A 14,681-nucleotide genomic window follows, 5' to 3' on the forward strand; every position below is an offset into this window, starting at 1 on the left:
AAATATGACAAGTTAGGAGGTATATGCCATGTATGTGAGATTTATGGTTTCAATTTGATGTATATCTTGTCAGAAGTCATCTCCATTTGTCCACATATCTGCACTCCTGTCACTCTGAAGCATACAGCATCATATAAAGTCAAACTAACATGGCAGCTGTCCAATGGACAGTCTAAACTTTGAATTGCATTTGATGCATGCACTGAGATTTCAGACATTTAGTATCTTTTGTTTCCTTCTTTTTTAACCACTATTGAATGCTCAGCAGTATATTGAAACATTTCAGCACATTCAGTTTGACCCAAATCTAGGGTGTCAGATTCAGTCCGGGCAAGTCTTTGTGTCAAAATCCAGCATAGATGATGTGCAGAATTTGCTGAGGAGGCAGCTATGTGCTGGACATGAGGATTCCACTCTGGACACAGATGACAGGAAGAAGCAGCGTGTTGCAGCTGATGTGAGAATACCGTCTTGATAACAGAGGCAGTGAGCTCTGTAAAGTGCCCCATCAGTGTCCCCAGGTCTTCCCCCTCCAGGGCTTTCCTCTGGTACAACTCTGCCCGATCTGCACTTGAATAATTCTTGACATCTGCACTTTTAGCTGTCCTCGGGGCAGTGTTTTGTAGTTTCACACAGATGGCTAAATATAGCCCGCAAGCTACTCCAGCAGGGGACGCACAGCTGAGAGGGGAACTTGTATGTGTGTGCGTTTGCTTGTATGTGTGTGTTTGTGTGCGTGCGTGCATTCGCGCAAAGCATTTGCTCCTGCTCTCACTAGTGAGTGAGTTTGTGTTTATCTGCATATATCTGGATACAGCTATGTTTGTGATAGATACTTGTGATATATATTTTTCTTAAAGGGCCTGAAGTGTAAAAGACGACAGCTAAGAAAATAATGACCCTTCTCTTTGAATCAATCCACTTTTTGAACCTGGTGATCCTTGATCAGAAAACAAATAAGCACTGAGGTAAAAGAGGGCTTTGACACCATGAACCATGATAGGGAATGCTGAGTTCAATCACAAATAAAACCAAACCATGGAAATCATTAACACAGAAATAAAGTAGGTCCTTTATTACAGTGTGAAACTATGATGGCTCAATAGAGTGCATACCTCCGCCGAGGCCCTGCGCCCCCTTATGAAACCATATTTAAATTCACTCGAACCAGATTTTTCTCTCAGAATGCGTCTCTCTCTTTTGCATAATCCTGATGATGCGTATAACTTATTTCAGTCTGTTCCGCTCATATTTTGACAACTGAGAGAAACACCATGTGTGTTTATGCCCTGTCTAACCTCCTCAGTCTGTCACATCTCTTCTATGTGAAACTGTATATAAATAAATTTGTGTTGAGCAGTTGCCACAGCTATACTGACACTGACCAACATCTCAGATACTCATGATGACAGTTGTAGAACCAAAAGGGGCCACAATAAATTTTGATGAGCTACACACAAGGTTGTGTTTGGTAAATTACAAATAAACTGTTTTAGGAGTTGTCAGTTGTAATTGCAAGGAAAGGAAAGAGGGGGGGGAGTAGGTTGTAGGTGGATGACAGGTTCATCCTAGATGTAAAAAGCTATCATACAAACACTTGTTCTCAATAACAATCACTCACACCTTTTTGTAAGCACTGGTGCACAGGAATTCACCTGAGTATTTTAGAATTCCATAATTACAAAACAGTAGCTAAGAAATGCTGCTTTTCTTTGTTTGTGTCTAGACATGAGTTTGGAAAGCTCAGCGTTATCTTCAAGACAACATGTTCTGATAAGAAGTAATTGGGTCAGGTGTATTGTGGCGTTATAAGGGAATATTTAGGTCAAACACCACCATGAAGTTAAAGCGCCCTATATTTAGAAAACCTGAATTGTAAATCTTCAGTTTAGATTTTTAGATAAAGGGAGGAGGTGTGTGACTTTGCCTCTTTTTAATGTGTTTTATATGTTGTGATGTACTTTGTGTCATGTGCTATGCTTGCTTATTAATTTGTAACCAACTCTAGCCAAGTTAGCTTTTTTTTTTCAATTTTGATAAATACAACTCAGAATGTTCTCAAAAAACTGATAATTAAAGTTATAATTATATAATTTGGATAATTATTAAAGACTGGATTAAAGCTAAAAGCTGTTATAGATATGAAACATCTGAAATACTTCTTACCTTTTTTAATAAATAGGGCAAAATGTTGTTATCTATAAGAACAGCTCCTGAGGAAATACCAAGAGAATGAGGGACACCAGATCCTCTTATACTGTACCAGAAGATCTAGGGATGGTTTAATCAAAAGCATGTTGCCATGGGGCCAGAGGAGGTGAAGAAGAGATGGTAATGGAAGGGTAATAGTGAAAGTGGGAAGGAAGGAATGATAAAAGAATAAAAGTGTGAGAGAAAAAAAATATGGGTGAGAGTCACCGAGAGGAAGATGGAAACTGAATGATTGAGATAGGTTAGAGGAAAGAAAAACTGGTCATTCAGGCAGGAGCAGAAAGAACGGGGAGGCAGGATGAATGAGATGTGGCTGAGCTGCCGGGTGTGGAGGAGAAGAGATGGGGATGGGAAGTTGGAGCAAAACTTTCAGGACAGAGGACAGAGTCATGCAGGGAAGAAAAGATTCATCAGGTCAATGATCAGGAGTGAGAAGACATAGGAACAATAAGAAGAGTTGTGGAAAAATGCAGTGAAGGATGAATTATTAACATGTGATTATGGAATACAGGATTTATTAATTCATATCTGAATTATCTGCATTATTTATTAGTGACTCAAAGTGTGAACGAATATGAACGGACATTTGCCTGAATAGTCTCTTATTTCTTAGCACTTTTTTGATGTTCCCAATATGACAAATTACCACTTTAATTTAAAATGTATTATGTATGTTCCACTCCCTTTCTTTCCCTTACACTGGAGGGTCACACATAAAAAGGGCTGTAATACCTGTATAGTCATGTAGACACCTTTGAATCTAAATTTGCAGTCAGCTGTTCTGCGTCACAGTAACTATTTCATTTTAAATCCAATTTTGGACTGCAGAAATAGAAAGAAAGAAAAAGTGTAACTTCTTTCAAAATGTTCAGACTAATTTACAGATCTCTGTAAAGCTCACAGAATAATGCTATCATTGTAGAGACTGTGTCAGGCCATAGTTGTTAATGTAATGGATTGCATTATAGTATAAAGTCATCTCTAACGTACGTGGCAGTAGAAGTATTTTCAAGCCACAGTAGTTATAATTTATTTCTCAGTGTACTTCCCTGTTTGTTAGTTCATGCGTCCAAACATTATGCTGTTGTGTGACCGTGCTGAAAGTCAGCCAAGAGTTACTTTGACTTTGTCCCCCTCTCCGATTCTCTGCAGTTCTCTGTGTGATTCTATTAGACACAAGGCAGGCTCTGCTCAGATCTCTTTATACAGATTCATTCCTGGTCTCATCCAGTTCGAGAGCTGTGCCGACCGTGGAATACATTACTGCAAGTTAAGCTACTTAGAACTGCATCATAATACCCGAGATCTCATTCCGACTGTGTGTTTGTGTTTTAATGTGAAGATGGAGGAGAAGGATCTCAGTGTGTTGTGTGTTTATGTGTGATTGGAATATGCTTATATGCAATTTGTGACCAGGAAATCAAAGCTCTTGTGTAAGAGTCAGTTCTATGGAGAGACAGAGGCTATGACAGGTATCATGGCAGCTGAGTGTGTGTGTGTGTGTGTGTGTGTGTGTGTGTGTGTGTGTGTATGTGTGTGTGTGTGTGTGTGTGTTTGTGTGTGTGTGTGTGTGTGTGTGTTTGCGTAATCCACAGAAGTGTGTGTGTATGTGTTAACCTATACAATATAAGAGTTATGAATATTCTTCTAAATATTGTTGTACATTTGCATATCTAGGATGTGTCGGTGTGTGTATGTGTCCAAGTGTGTATGCTGCCTGGGAGTGTAACCTTAGGAGAGTCCCTATGTCATTGCCTTCAGAACAGTTCTCATCATCTTCCCTGGACACTGGCTCTATCACTTTAATTGCTGCAGTGAATGTAAAGCACATTTCATGGAATTCAATATATGTGTATTTTATTAAGCTGCTATACTCTATGGAAATGTATGTGTCTGTGTCATCCTGATTGTCAACTCGTTTTCCATAACGCTACTGCTCTTTACATAGTTCTATGGTAATGCCCCCCCATCCTTCCTCCTTCTCTTCCATTGCCCAATGTATTGCCTTCACTCCTGTCTCTGTCTCCTTTTAGCCACTGTCTTATTGTCCCTCTGTCCCACCCCCTCCCTCTCTTTACCCAGGTACTGTCACTGGGTGCAGATGTGTTGCCTGAGTACAAGCTCCAAGCTCCTCGCATCCACAAGTGGACAGTGTTGCACTACAGCCCCTTCAAGGCCGTGTGGGACTGGCTCATCCTGCTGCTGGTCATCTACACCGCCATCCTGACCCCTTACTCAGCCGCATTCCTCCTCAATGACCAGGTGGGACCCATGTAGGGACACAATCTTTTTCTGCTATGTGAATTGACTCTTAAATGCTTCTGTGTCCGATCAGCAGTCACGGAAAACATTGATTTGGCAAGACAGCAGGGTGCGAGAGTGCCTGAGTTTTCAGTGTGTTCGTCATGTCGAACATTATGCACGGGGGGGGGGGGGGGGGTAGAGAAAGGCAACGCCTCTAATGGCAATGGGAAATGAGTCAATCACCTTTTTTAGCCATGTTACCTTTGTGTCTTTATTGTGACACACTTTTATTGTAAAAACGTACTGTGCTGTACAGCATCAACAACACTTTAGGCATTAACGTTTTGTTTACGACAGCAAATAAACAGAGCAGAACATAAGCTCCTGCTGTGAGAGGCTTGAAAGTCAGTGATAAACCGGGCAATAGTTTGCACAGGGATTTTCAAGGTGCTATAAATTCTGAATAAATAAGTGGAGATGAAGAGTATCTCTCAGGAAAATGTTTCTAGTACTGAATGTTCAGTTTTGTCCCCGTATTTTATCTACTTATTGTACATATGCAAATTATCCTTTATCCTTAAACTTAATGCTCATCTATTTGAGTGAGGTCGTGTCACAGAAGTGTTCTATTTTTAGAGCATTAGATTATAATTATCTTCTCCTGTCTTCCTCTATTTTCTCTAACCTTTCTGAATATTCCTCTCCTCTCCTCTCCTCTCCTCTCAGGAAGAGGTTGCTAAGCAGAATTGTGGTTACTCCTGCTCTCCTCTCAACGTGGTGGACCTAATGGTGGATATCATGTTCATCATTGACATCCTCATCAATTTCAGGTCTGACATCAATACCTTGTTCTTACCTGGCATTGATGCCCTGTCTACATTGTTGCGGAATTTTTTTGTGAATAGATTTTTGAAAAAAAATATTTTACATCAAGATGAGGACTCAAAAACAACCTTCAAACAAGCATGCCCGTCCACTAGGTGGTGATAGAGTAAATTACTGATCTTTCAAATATCAGATGTGGTGCAGTGATGCTAAATTTAGCTGCAAATTTGTAAATAAACCTTAGCAGTGTTAACCAAATGTAAAGAAGCAGGTTGTGGAGAAAACCCACACAGACAGGGAGAACACGCACTTTAAGGCAATAATGATGATCACTACACAACTGTGCCGCCCTGAATTAAGATTTTACTAATTTAATAAAATGGAAGAATATAGCCTCATCTGAGTGAGATTGGATCAAACTAAAACAGGGTCTAGTGATTGGATCTCAAATTTGTCCTCAATGCATCTTAGGAGCATTCACAACTTAACTTAAAGCTGTCCATTTCTGATTGGATCACTCGAGACAAACAATATTATCAAGAGACATGAATGAATGTAGTAGTTGTAGCAACAGTATTCGCTGTAGTAGAAGCAATTGCAGGATAAACTGTGGTATTAGCATTAGTAGAGACTGTTATAGTTTTTGAAATAAAGTGGTACAATCTAGTAAAACCATTAACCTTCAGGGCTTGTAACGTTATCGTCTCTCTTCCTCTCAGGACAACTTATGTGAACGCTAATGATGAAGTGGTGAGTCACCCGGTGCGTATCGCTGTTCACTACTTCAAAGGCTGGTTCCTCATCGACATGGTGGCCGCTATCCCCTTTGACCTGCTCATCTATCGCAGCGGAGAGGAGGTACGTCAAGATGGAGGGAGCGAATGTTGGCTGTTTGTGCACTACATGAGGGAAAGAGCAAAGACAGGTGTAAGTGGGATAGAGGGATACAGAGGACAACAGTGAAAGGTTGTTTTATTGACACCATGTCTTTCATCTAAGGCAGTGTTTTTGTGCAATGGACTAAAGGGGCCGAAACAAACTGAGATGAAGGAAGAGGAAAGGGAAACAGGGAGGTGGTGGGATGGGAATTAAGAGGCAGAAAGAGAGAGGCAGAGGTGGTTTAATTTTTGTTTTATCCTTTAATTGTCTCCGTGGGGATCTTGTTTTGCAGTCAGCTGTGGTGGAGCATCAAAATAAAACATGTCTGCCTTACATCACAAAGGGCAGTGTACAAAATGATAATGAAACAATTAGTAGATTAAGCAAGTGGTATTTTTAAGAAGAAATAACAGTTTTCATAACCCAGGGCATTAATGAATCAAAAATAATAGCTTCCCTGATGAGAGGATTCTTCCATTCATTCAACATCATTATTTTGGAGTAAAAGAGCCAGAGCCCACAATTTAAAGATGTCATCTTTGCCTCTGCCACATGTTTTAGTACCACCTCTTTTACCGGTCCATCATTTCCTTGTAAGTTTCCTGGACTGGATCTTCCAAAATAATGACCTACCTCCAGAGACACAGAAACCAGTATACTACTGTTATTAAAGACTTAAATCAACAATTGACCAATGACACTTCAGAGAGAAACATGCGATGGCACAGTGAGGTGTAGTTCAGTTAAGTACACTAGTTAAATTGATTGCTGACTGAAGTTCTTAGGTCTGTGAAGTGAGGAAGGTGGTTGAAGAATTTAAGGAGGAGGAGGTTGGTGTCTGGAGGAAGAGCGAGGGAACTGAGTGGCTGAGTGGGTTGCATGGTAGGTTGTTGTGAAGTCCTCTGAGGATACATCCCCCGTAATGAGGATGAAAACCACTGAGACTAAGCTTGCAGGAATTACTCCATTCAACAACTCAACTAAGGGCAGTAATATTGACTGATTAAGTGGTGCTTGAAATGCATATATAATAGGAAGCACGTATGCGATAAAATATTAATAGCAATTAAGCCACACGCCAAAACAAAAATGATACATTTCCAACATTCAAGTAGTAACTGGGGAAAGCTTTGCCAAGGTTCACTTCATTGATGCTGTCGGGGAGAAGCCGCTGAGCCAAGAAAGTGGAGATTTTCCTCAGCAGAAAACCATTATTTACTGCGAGGACACCCAGAGCAGGTCTGGGCTCTGTACCAGCGCAGTAATCGGCCTGTTACCTATTTGTTGTATGGACATGGAGGGGGCCAGCTGAATACATGTTGAAAGGAAAGGGAAGTGACAGCCCACAGGTATGAGTAGGAGTCAGGATTTACCTCCTTCACAGCAGTGACGGCTGCAGGTGGGAACGCTGAACCAAGGGGCTTTATTTCCTCTATCTCTACCTTTTCTCTGTCTCTTCCACGCCCATCAGACCACCACTCTGATTGGTCTGCTGAAGACTGCTCGCCTCCTGCGATTGGTCCGTGTGGCCAGGAAGCTGGATCGCTACTCGGAGTACGGAGCGGCTGTCCTGTTCCTCCTCATGTGCACCTTCGCCCTCATCGCTCACTGGCTGGCCTGCATCTGGTACAATATCATAATGAGTCAGATGAGATATGCACAGGAATAAGGTGTGAATGATGTACAATACAATCATGTCGCAACTGTTGCTTTCCCAGGTATGCCATCGGTAGTGTGGAGAGGAATGGTTCAATTGGCTGGCTCCACACACTGGGGGACCAACTGGGAAAACCCTACAATGACTCCATCCCAGGTACCTACCAGACAAACAGTGGAGTTCTAATTCTGGTTAAAAAACCATAGAGATTCTATACTATTGCATTTCTTTCTATGCTATCAAAAGTTTCAGCGTGTAAAATTTGTGTAGATCTCTTTTCAGGAACGGAATTTCATTTTCACAGTTGTGGTTAAATTTTTGCATAGATGGCATTAAATATTGCACACAAACCTTTAATAAAAACGACTTAATAATCCATATCAAATACAGACATTTTGAATTCAATTGTTGAGTGATCCTTTGCTACTTATCTGTCATTCTGGTGAGCATTGGAGCCTTTCTGATGCTTGTTTAACTTCTGTAAACATCAGGTACTGGACCTTCTATCAAAGACAAGTACGTCACGGCTCTGTACTTCACCTTCAGCAGTCTGACCAGTGTGGGTTTTGGAAATGTTTCCCCAAACACCAACTCGGAGAAGATCTTCTCCATCTGTGTCATGCTCATAGGATGTAAGTAATAATATGCTAATGTGAGTGACTGTCTTTTGGATAAGAAGTAGGCTCTTGTCACTAAAAGACACATACATCGTGTAAAATGCAATCTAGCCTGCTAGTAACTAATACAGACAACCCCTGACAGCCATAGTTGTAAAACCTGCTGAGATTAATCAGTTGAGATTCTACTTAGGCAGGTTCATATGTAAATCTGTATTTTACCCACGATTGGTTAAAAAATAGAGCAACTAGCAGTTGCTGCATGTTAAACCCCATCCCCCCTGTCTCCTTATTATGAAACATAATTTGTGCTCTTCATAAGTACTTGTTACTACTTGTATATAACTACTTGTTCAGTTAAGTTTGCTTAGACTGTTTTTATTTGAGTGAATTTCACTGTGTGTTACTCAACGAACAGGCCACTCTGTAATGTTTTGTATTGTCTTTGACGCACACACATCTATAATAGAAATGTTCACTCTCCACCCAGCTTCTCTGGAGTGCAAGTTCAGTATAACACACTATTAATGGAACATAAACAAATCTAGATGAAAAGCTGTGTCTGTCTCCTCCTGGCGTGTGTCTTGCAGTCCTACCAGGTCTCCCACACGGATTAAAGAGAGTGAGAGAGATTATTTAACTGCTAACTGCTTCAATAATCCACTCACCGGGCTCTGATCTTATGCACCGTCTCCATGCTGCTGTAACTCCTGCAGCTAGATGCAACCAGGCCCTCCCTCACAGCGTGAAATCAGTGTTTTTGATGAACCATCGACTTTAGTTCTTGTTGAATTTTTCCGCGGCTCAACAGGGATTACTTCACAATCATAGCCCTAATTAAAGTGTACTGTTGTTTGCTTCAAAATGTTTTTTTTTATCTCATGTATTATTCTTTCATTCTGAAAACACTTAAATATTATTCAATAAACTCTATCAGAAGGATTACACTGTTCCCTCTTATGCTTAGGGTTTGTATTTGGCTGCAATTTATCATCATTTAGTCGTGTCATTGTGAAAAAAGAAAAATGGAGTTGCACAGGAACAAAGCTAAAATCACGTATTCAACAATGCCATTTTCTGTTTTTATTGTTGCCGCAGTCCTCGTCCTCCTCCAGACAGTATGGCATCTTCTTGGCCAGAAAATTACCTTACACCTGAAACATTCCCATTAAGTACATTATTAAATTGTCTTAAAACGGGAAGTGCACGATGGCATCAGCATCAAAACATTTATTCAAATTGAATCAACGATAAACTGTGTCCTTTGTGACACACATACTCAAACAGACACACACACACACACACACACACACACACACACACACAGAGCTGTTTCGGTGGAGGATGTAGACAGTGATGGGAGCTGACAGAGGTTGAGAGGTTAACAGGATCCAACATGACAACAGGACGAGACAGTGAGGCTCAGGATGGACGCGACAAAACACTGTCCTCTATAGACAGACCTATTGTCTACAGAGGACACAGCCTGTCACATGTAATGATACACCAGCCATGTCAACATGCCAAACTTGTCCATTTAACAAATATCAACAGGACATCACGTTCACAATTTTTTTCAAGTATGTGTCTACCCACCGTAATTGTTATTGGATGTTTTATTTCTCCCACCTGTTTATACATGAAGAGATCCGATAATCCTAATTTCAATGAAAGACACATGAAACACAATTCTTGTCACAGTCTACTGTTTAAAAATGTATTCTAGAGTTTCAGTTGAAGCTAATGTGCATCGTCAGTGTGAGTTAAACAAATTAATTGGTATTCACCAACATTGTCTATAGAAAAAAAATTGAGTTTCACACAAATAATTATAATCCTTTGGTGATAACCACGAGATTTGTCACCTGAATAGATCTTTGATGCATCTCAGTGAATTCTTAGAAAGACACTTGTCATTTTTGATCTGTAATTTCAAAATGGAAATCTCTCACATGGAGCCATGCATGGCGCCAGGTCACAAACTCAAGGGCCCTCAGAGTGCGCACAGCACAGACACAGAGCCCCCAATGCAGACACCAAGGGAACCATGCACAGCTCCACTATGTTCACTTACACTGATCATTTAGGTGTTCTCATACGTGTTTGGACCATAAAATAATTGTTTTTTTAGGTTTTAAGGACTCTTTCAGTAGTTCACTGCTTCTCTCTGTGTCCGATGATGGTATTTATGTGTGTGAGTGCGTGTCAGCACGGGATACGAGCTGATTTAGGAATGTATGCATAGCTCTGAAGAAAGATTTGTCTCATTTAAGAAAAGTGTTGATCATTACGTGATGATCACTGTTGAAATTGTGTGTGTGTGTGTGTGCCATTACCTTTTCCTCAAGTTCTTGGACTATCATGAGAAGCTAAACAAGTAATTTATAGTAATTAACCACTTATAGTGATGAATTCGGCCCAGGACAAACGTGATCACAATAAGTTGTTTCTACTGTCTAAAAAAGACGACTGCCTCGCAATTCTCGATGCATGAAAAATCCTAAAAACATGATTCTTATCAGATGAACGCGGTCCGGCATATTATGGTGTTTAAAGTGCCACTTACTCTCCACTAACGTTTATATTGTTCTCTCCCTTCTGACCCTTGTTACTGTGTTTCTTCCCTACATACTTCCAAACTTTAACTCATGTCTTACATCCCCCTCTTCTCTGAACTCCAGCCCTGATGTACGCCAGCATCTTTGGGAATGTGTCAGCCATCATCCAGCGGCTGTACTCTGGGACGGCCCGCTACCACACCCAGATGCTCAGAGTCAGGGAGTTCATCCGTTTCCACCAGATCCCCAACCCGCTCAGGCAGAGGCTGGAGGAGTATTTCCAACACGCTTGGTCCTACACCAATGGCATTGACATGAATGCTGTGAGTACACATCCTCCTACACCCTGTCCTGTGTGTGCACACCTAGTCTGCCCATGTCCATGAATGTATGTTGGGAACGAATACACACACGTACACAGAGGATAGTGGAGTATTTTGAGCCTGCTTTGCACGTTAATAGGATTATTTGAAGACTTTGTCTCAGCATGAATGGTCCGACACCATCAGATAAAATAGGAATCATACTGCTGTGAGTATCATAAATAATATTCACACACACACACACACACATACACACACTTACACACACACTTACACACAAACACACTTACATACATTACAGATATGCAAATCTCTCACATAAACACACTATGCATGAACACACACACAGTCAGACTGAGTGCTTTACAGGGTTGTCAACCTCAGCCTGAACGTTCTGAATTACAGTGTATAGGATGGTGCTGCACAAACCTAATCATAAGTCATCGTACAATCACTGATGTAAACAATGTATGAGTCAGTGGATGCCACAGATCGTGTGAATTATAAACAAAATGCATGTCTGAATATCAATAAATGTTCCCATAGCTATTATTTCACAAATCGATTCAGAACTCCTGTATTTTCACAGCTATATTTTCCACTGCACTGTAAACTGTTTGAAAAATGTCAGCTCAGAAATGATCTTTGAGGAAATTTATTTGCTTATGGCCTCAGCATGTCTTTAGGGCCAGCAAATAACACCACGTCTGTGAAACCTTACAGAAGCTCAGAGGACGTGTGGGGAATACCCAATCCAAACACATTATTCCATCACTGAAACCCTGTTTCATTTCAGTGTAATAACTCATTGAAGTAGAGAGGAAATAGATTAAAGTGCATCCATGGGAAAGTGTTGTCTAATATAAGCATCGTCACCTTCCTTCATTATGTAATGTAGCTCTCTTCAAGGCCCAGTGAAGTGCAGTGTGGTGAGCAGACTGCATTAGAGAAAATTCACAGTAATGATCATTATGATCATCAGAGGAAACCCTGTCTGTCTGCACGACAGATTCTGAAACCTCTTTCATTCACAAAGACTCAAGAGAATAATAATTCAGCATGGACGAAAAAGCACAAGCCAGGGTTTTGATTCATGGGTTGTAGAGATCTAGTCTCTGAATTCCAAACATTGAACCCTCAGCCTTTAGCATGGGAAAAGCCCATGCTACATTCCCAGAGAGTCCTCACCAGGCTCCCATACTCCAACTTGTTCTCCCTATACCTGGTCCACTGGAGTCTATAGCTGTTCTCAGGCTGCTTGTAAGAAATACTCCTCTCACATATTGGCACTGAGATGTGTTAAAATCTGTTTTATTCGTGGTGAAACTGTAGCGGGTTAGAGGACGTCAGCTCAGGACACACTAAAGACACATTTGTCTTCAAGTTCAGACCTGTACTCTGCGCTCACCACTTGTGATCGGGTGACTCATGATGGATATGAATACCAGGTCTGAACGGGGTCAATGAAAAGTTAGGGGATCAATTCATCACAGTCAAGCCCAGATTTGAGAATATTTCACTTGAAAATACAAGGATAACAGAAGTCATTAAGATAAATCATCAGCCAGTAGATGTTAAAATGTTTCAAAGGAGGAAAGAGAAGACATTTAGGGTTTTTCCACAAGTTCGGGTTCATCCAACTTTCATTAGTCTCCTGCTCTTACCTCTGCAGCTGTCCTGGAGACTAGAGAGACATCTTTGTTCAGCAAGTCACTCTGGGTTAAGATTTTTTTGTTTTATAGCCTCAGTCTAAAATACCTGTGGTTTGAGGTTTATTTTTAATACTGTGTTTTTGTTTATAATTTCAGACACAAGTCATCTTTTAGTGTTTATTGTTTCGACCAAATCAGTTCAATGCTCAATGTTACTCAGATTTTAACTGTTTTGTGCTGTCACACTCAAAGATTTTCCACCGGGAAACCAGTGGGATGCATCTATTTTGAAGAAGTTGTAGCAATGCAGTGTAGTTGTCACAAGTTGGCAGCAACCTTGCTGTGTGGCGCTGTGGAAAAACACTTGCAAGGAGCCACTGGGACTAATGTTCTGACAGTGGAAAAAAACAGTTTGATCCGCAGGAATCATCCAAGGGAAAGTCAGGAGATCATCATAGTCCCTGGGGTTCATCTATTTCTGCACCAAATTTCATTGAAATCTATTTAACAATAATAGATATTTCAAGATAAAAGCCAAAAGTGCCAGCCTATTTGTGAGAGGAAAGCTGCTTTCAGGCATTCACTGATCTCTGGAAATCCTCCGGACTGTATGTGTGAACACAAATGTCAAAGTGAGAGTGTCTGTTAATTTCTGCTGACTTTCTCAAACTGGCTCCCTAATAAAATCCCCAGAAACTTCTAACTTCCAACCCTGATCGGAGAACCTCCTGCTGCGTTGTTCATGTGTGTAAGGAAACTTCTGGAGAAAGTCAAGATCCAATTCTCCAGAGTTACTCTTGAGGTCATGTCTGAAAACGACTTAATAGAAATATCAGGGGACCATCGAATTGGTCGGATGTCTGTAAAAAAGTCTCGATGGAAGGGACTGACCTTTATCTTGGCTTGAAAAATATTACCTTGTTCTTTGATACTCTCGGTTAATATTAAAACCCGTCCAGACTTAAATAGTTTAAAGTCAAAACCTAGGTACTTACAGCTGGCAGTTAACCATATGAAAAGTATAATGCTATACATAGAGTGTGCCTGTATATTTTGTTACGGCTATATAGTGGAGTGGTTGAAGTGCTCCCTTGGCCATAAAAAAGCCAAAATATACCCATAAAAACATTTCTGTTCAACACTAAGCAAACTGTTAGCCTACTTAAAAAAACTATAGAAGAGTCCACACTAATTTATCATCACAGCAAACATTTATTTAAAACAATAACAGTGCATCCTCGTAAGTCAGCAGTTAAGGATCTGCTAAATGCTCCATTAAACTGGAGGCGAGAGAACAAGTGATACAGTTGGTCTATAAAATCTGACTTCAGCACCTTTTGGACCTGCACCGCATAAATCAACAAAATGGCTTTTTTTATATCTCCGTACAGGGAGTAATTGTGGGATATTGTTCAAATTCATATATTCTGTTTACAGGTTACAGATATTTTCTTTTCATTTATTTCAAATTTATTTGATCTGTTCTTGTGTTAGACTTCCAAACAAACTCATTTTATATGGTTTGCTAAATTTTAAGAGATGCTGGTAATAGTGAAAGAGAAGTTAGGTAAATTACTATTTGTATAAAGAAAAGTAAAGATGTGGAGGTAAGAAGCAATGAGGCTTGAAAAGTGGAAAGAGCACAGACACGAAAGATGAAAGAGAGACATGGAACATTGCCGTTAGAGATAAGAGAAGGCGTCCCACTGAAGGCT

General features: G+C 40.5%; 1 protein-coding gene across 1 annotated transcript in view; it reads left to right on the plus strand.

Moving 5' to 3' along the window:
- Positions 1-14,681, plus strand: part of kcnh2b (potassium voltage-gated channel, subfamily H (eag-related), member 2b) — a 207,567-nt gene that overhangs the window by 181,620 nt on the left and 11,266 nt on the right. The window contains exons 7-13 of the mRNA XM_062379857.1: positions 4,294-4,473; positions 5,182-5,285; positions 6,000-6,138; positions 7,631-7,785; positions 7,878-7,972; positions 8,308-8,448; positions 11,115-11,314. Coding sequence (XP_062235841.1) covers positions 4,294-4,473; positions 5,182-5,285; positions 6,000-6,138; positions 7,631-7,785; positions 7,878-7,972; positions 8,308-8,448; positions 11,115-11,314 — 1,014 coding nt within the window. The remainder of the gene's footprint in view (positions 1-4,293; positions 4,474-5,181; positions 5,286-5,999; positions 6,139-7,630; positions 7,786-7,877; positions 7,973-8,307; positions 8,449-11,114; positions 11,315-14,681) is intronic.

The sequence above is a fragment of the Platichthys flesus genome, chromosome 21 (genome assembly GCF_949316205.1).
Source record: "Platichthys flesus chromosome 21, fPlaFle2.1, whole genome shotgun sequence".
In the NCBI taxonomy this organism is placed as follows: Eukaryota; Metazoa; Chordata; class Actinopteri; order Pleuronectiformes; family Pleuronectidae; genus Platichthys; species Platichthys flesus.